The 4,426-nt window shown below is 37.2% G+C and overlaps 1 protein-coding gene across 1 annotated transcript; it reads right to left on the reverse strand.

Annotated features, from left to right (window-relative positions):
- Positions 1 to 286: 286 nt before the first annotated feature.
- LOC21384326 (pre-mRNA-splicing factor SLU7-A) lies at positions 287 to 4,223 on the reverse strand. Its single transcript, XM_010089495.2, has 10 exons — positions 4,057 to 4,223; positions 3,296 to 3,459; positions 3,055 to 3,167; positions 2,280 to 2,717; positions 2,001 to 2,136; positions 1,597 to 1,896; positions 1,115 to 1,331; positions 884 to 987; positions 679 to 747; positions 287 to 569 (listed from the first exon to the last, which is right to left on the reverse strand). Exons 1-10 carry the CDS (start codon positions 4,070 to 4,072, stop codon positions 492 to 494), a joined length of 1,635 nt encoding a protein of 544 aa, XP_010087797.1. The 5' UTR covers positions 4,073 to 4,223; the 3' UTR covers positions 287 to 491.
- Positions 4,224 to 4,426: the final 203 nt, after the last annotated feature.

The raw sequence follows: 4,426 nt of genomic DNA on the forward strand, positions 1-4,426 counted from the left end.
GGACTACATGGCTGCACGTCTTCCACATTTCATGCATGGATAAAGGATTTTTTTTTTTTAATAATCTATATTTCTCCAAATTCGTAATGCTGCGTTAAACCAGCTCAAAAAAAGAGATGAAAAATAATAGTTCAAGAAAAAGGAAGAAGAAAAATGCAAAAACTAAAAAAAAACTACGGTTACCCAAAAAAAAAAAAAAAAAAAAAAAAGCTTATTCTCTTCTTCTTCTCTTCTTTTATCCCTTTTGGTGAAGCCATTATTTTTTTTTCCCCCTCAAGACAACTTGTTTCGAATCTATTGGCTTCAATATTCGAAAATAAGACATGCAAATTAAGTGTTATATCCATTTAAGGATTAAAGAAAAAAAAACACGATACACTGCGAATCTTGATAAACCTTAGGAGATCATCTAGGCATTCAAAATATATTTACATAATAAGGCTTGCTAAGGTTAATATGCCCCGTCATAAGGGCAGATAGGGCCTCCGAACTCAGTGGAGAAAATCCTTCATTGGATCATCATGATGGATTTTCTTCATCCTATATGCTTCCATGTCCTCAGCAGTAACCTGAAATCGATAAAAGCAACGATAAGGAGTCACATGAAAATAGCGTCGCACTTAACACAGTTATTGGAATTGAACCTTGAAAGTATTAAAAAAAAATTTTGAAACAGACCTCGTCATTCCATTTCACATTGTACTTGCGCTTTCTTTCATCTCTCTCTTCTCTCTTCCTTTCATCCTCCTGTCCAAACAAAAAATCTCTGATCAATACCCCTTTCAAACTCAGTAGTTAACTTGTATAACAAGTTGAGAAAATAATATAAGTAGAAACAGTAGAAGAGAAAAAGATAACAGATTACGGTCAGAACCCAACTAACCTTCTTAAGAGCTTTGGCAAGTAATTTTTCATCCAAGACTAAATCATCAGGGATATCAGTTCCCCAAGTAGCAAGCCTTTTCTCCTCAACTGGAGCAGAAGTTTCTGTTCCACGTTCACACAATAGATATGATTACAACCAGACTCGAGGGACACAGTAAATGTCGCAATTAAAACACCAACCCAACCAAACAAAAAGAAAAAGCTCATAGTATCTACTTAAGACACTTACCATCGATGGCCTCTTTGCGAGCAATGTTAGCCTTCATAAGATCTGATGCAGCCTCAGCCGCTTCAATTCCAGCAGCGCCTGTACAATAGCTGTTTCGAATTACCTGTTTGCAGCACTTGTAACCCCACTGATGATCTTTCCAGTATGAACCCCAGACACTGGTGTGGTTGTTGATAAAAACATCCTCTTCATACTTGCTTCTAGGAAGTGCCATCTCCTGTAATTAACAGGGCGAATTTGTCATATTCTTTATAAATCTGAAGTAGCAAAAGTTATACACAATTTTTCAACAGCTTAAAACAACAGCACAGCAAGATAGAAACCAGGATAAAAGCTCACAGCAAAAGTAATCATCGAGGAACATAAAGACGTTAAAACGACGGAAAGAAGAAAAAAGTGGAAAAGAAAATGCTAATGAATAGAATTAAGTTGCAAAAAATCTAAGGGGAACACCGTCAGTAAATTTTTGCAGTCAGTCATACCTGCCCCTTGATGATCCTACCAGCCCGATCATATTCAACTTCTTTTTCAGTTTGTCCTAGTAAAAGTTCCCTAGGAATTTCTTCCTCAGTAGCAGCGTTGCCATATTTCTCCAAGATCGTATCCTTTGTCTGTGACTTCAATTTCTCCTTAATCACTTTGTAGTTCTTGTAAAGCAACTCAGCTTGGGATGGAGCTGCTTGCATGTGAATATCCTGTCCCTTGTCAAATGCTTCCCAAGAATGTATGTTCAGCTGCTTGAACTCCAAAGCTTGGCCACTGTTTCTATATTGGTTATCACCCTGAAATTTAGAAGGTTGTCAATAAGAGAAAAAATTCATTAACATAATATTACTAGTAAAAAAGAAAGAAGCATCCAAACAGATCTAATTTTAGAGGCACTTACTCCATAGAACTTTTCATTTGGATCTGCATCTGGAAGAGGGTCCTCACGCATGGATCGAGTTTTAGGATCATAATGTGCAGAGTTGACATCGAGATTCAGAAGATATTTTGCAGTGTCTTCACGAATACGCAAATTCCTGCAAGCAAAAGGAAAGGCAATTTTTATCTTCCAAATACAACCCAAGTTAAAAAAAATAATACGATTTTGTCATCAACACGAACATGCACAACCCAATACTAGTCAACAATAGCATGATGTCAATCCACAACAAGTCCATACCTAACAGTTCCTGTGCTCCCACCACCTGTTGTACGCACTCGCTTCTCAACCTTTGCAAAGTCCATTTGTTTGCTCTCATCAACTTTGGCTTCATCCACCCTCAAATCATCATCATCATCTTCTTCTTCTTCTTCTTCTTCTTCTTCTTCCTCACTATCCCCTCCCTCACCATTTTGGTTATTATTTTTTTCCTCTAGTTTCTTAAGCTGTTGCTCCTTCAAATATTTCCTTCGAGCTTCATCCCTTGCTTCATATCTCTCAATAACAAGGGCGTAGGTTGACGCATCATATCCATTCCACCGGTCACGTTTGCCATCATAGTCAAGCTCAAAGGTCTCTACTTTTTCATCAGGGGCAATATGTTTATTTGTCCACTTAGCTCCCACTTTGCGGGGTCTTTCCATGCATGCCTTTGCATTGTGTGTCATGGCTCCACAGCTGCAGAAAGCAAGGAATCATTAGACCATTGTTCTCCCAGGCATGACAAATATCAGGTAACATTCATAGGTTACAAACTCAAATAAGACTTAGAAACAAATTCAGTAATACATAAAAACAAGGAAAGGGCATACATACACATCACATACAACCACTCAATATCATGAGATGGTTATGCAATTCTAAGTCAGGGATAAAACCCGAAATATTTATAAGCTCGCTTCCAATTTAACACACGAACACTCATGCTCAAGTGCGAAAGAGACAATCATAGCGAAAATGTTTTGAGAGAAAAAGTCAGAGAGAGAGAGAGAGAGAGAGAGAGAGATTGACTTACTTTTCACAGGCGCCTTTCCTGTATTTATCGGCTTGGAAAATTTTCGCACCTCTGTCATACCATGATTTGGTGTAATTTGGATCTGATTTCCACTTCCTTTGATGTTTTAAACTCTGGTAAGCAAAACACAAATGAACAAAATGTTACAACATTCAGAACTCAGGATGCGAGTATGGCGGTACATGATATGGGTAGTTGATATAAACAATGAATTTCACAAGAAATAAAATTAATAACTTACGGGTCTCTCCGAGTTGAGATACCAAGGTGCAGAGGACATATACTGGGGAATGTGAGGATTAATCTCTTTCCCATCCTCATCAACCTCAGCAGGAGCAAGCCCGGCTTTACGCGCTTCTTCCAATTCAATTTGTTTTCTATGGTCTTCTCTAGACTTGAATGCCACTACAAAACCAAACAACCAACCACACACGATAAATAAACATAGCAAATTAAGAAAAACTTACGCAAAATATTAGATTCTATTACTTCAAAATTCAGCAAAAAGGAGAAAAACTGATAACATCAGAACAAAACCAAGCACAACTGGGACGTTCCACCTAGTCAAGTTTTCACCCACACCCAAAATCCTAAAATAAAGCTCCAACAATATCCATATTCCAGAAGAAATACCCAAATTTTTAAATTTGAGGGAAATTTCCGATTTCTTCAAAACAACGGTTGCAAGTGACGTTTAGAAAAGAAGCTTTTTTTCCGCATCACAATCAAAACAACGTTGGCAAGCGAAGTTTACAAAAGAAGCTTTTTTTCTGCGTCAAATTCCAAAAATTATATTCGTAAGAGAGAATTTCCAAAGCTAATCATGACGCCAATAAAAATTTTGCACGAAAAAAGGGGAAGAAAACCCTAAATAAGCCCTGATCGATCGATCAATTTCTAGGAAAATCAAAGAGCAGTAATAGAAACCCTAAAATTCGCAAAGAAGAATAATAATAGAGAGAAGAAACAAAGTAGAAAGGGGGAAAAAGAATAAGAAAGAACCTGAAGCAGTCGCCATTGTTGGTGCTCTGCGATGGGAGAATAACAAAGTTCGAAGATTCTTGTACTGAAATCGAAGAAGATGAAAGCTAGATCGAGAAATACCAGAGAGATAGAGAGGGCATGAAACGGATTGTAAAATGGGCAAACTTTCTTCTCCTTTTACTTGGAACTGGATACACCGGTGGCACGTGAGGTCGGTTAATATCTCTTATTTATTATTTATTAAAAAAACAAAAAGAAAAGGAAAAATCTTCTTGCACACCCTGACGACAACGTTTTGCCGTTCGTTGAGTCGTTTCAAGCTTTTATGGACTGTTTAAAAAATGATTTTTTATTTTTTTAAACATAATTTTAAAAACACGCTCATATT

Source organism: Morus notabilis, unplaced genomic scaffold, assembly GCF_000414095.1.
Source record: "Morus notabilis unplaced genomic scaffold, ASM41409v2 Scaffold3641, whole genome shotgun sequence".
NCBI lineage: Eukaryota > Viridiplantae > Streptophyta > Magnoliopsida > Rosales > Moraceae > Morus > Morus notabilis.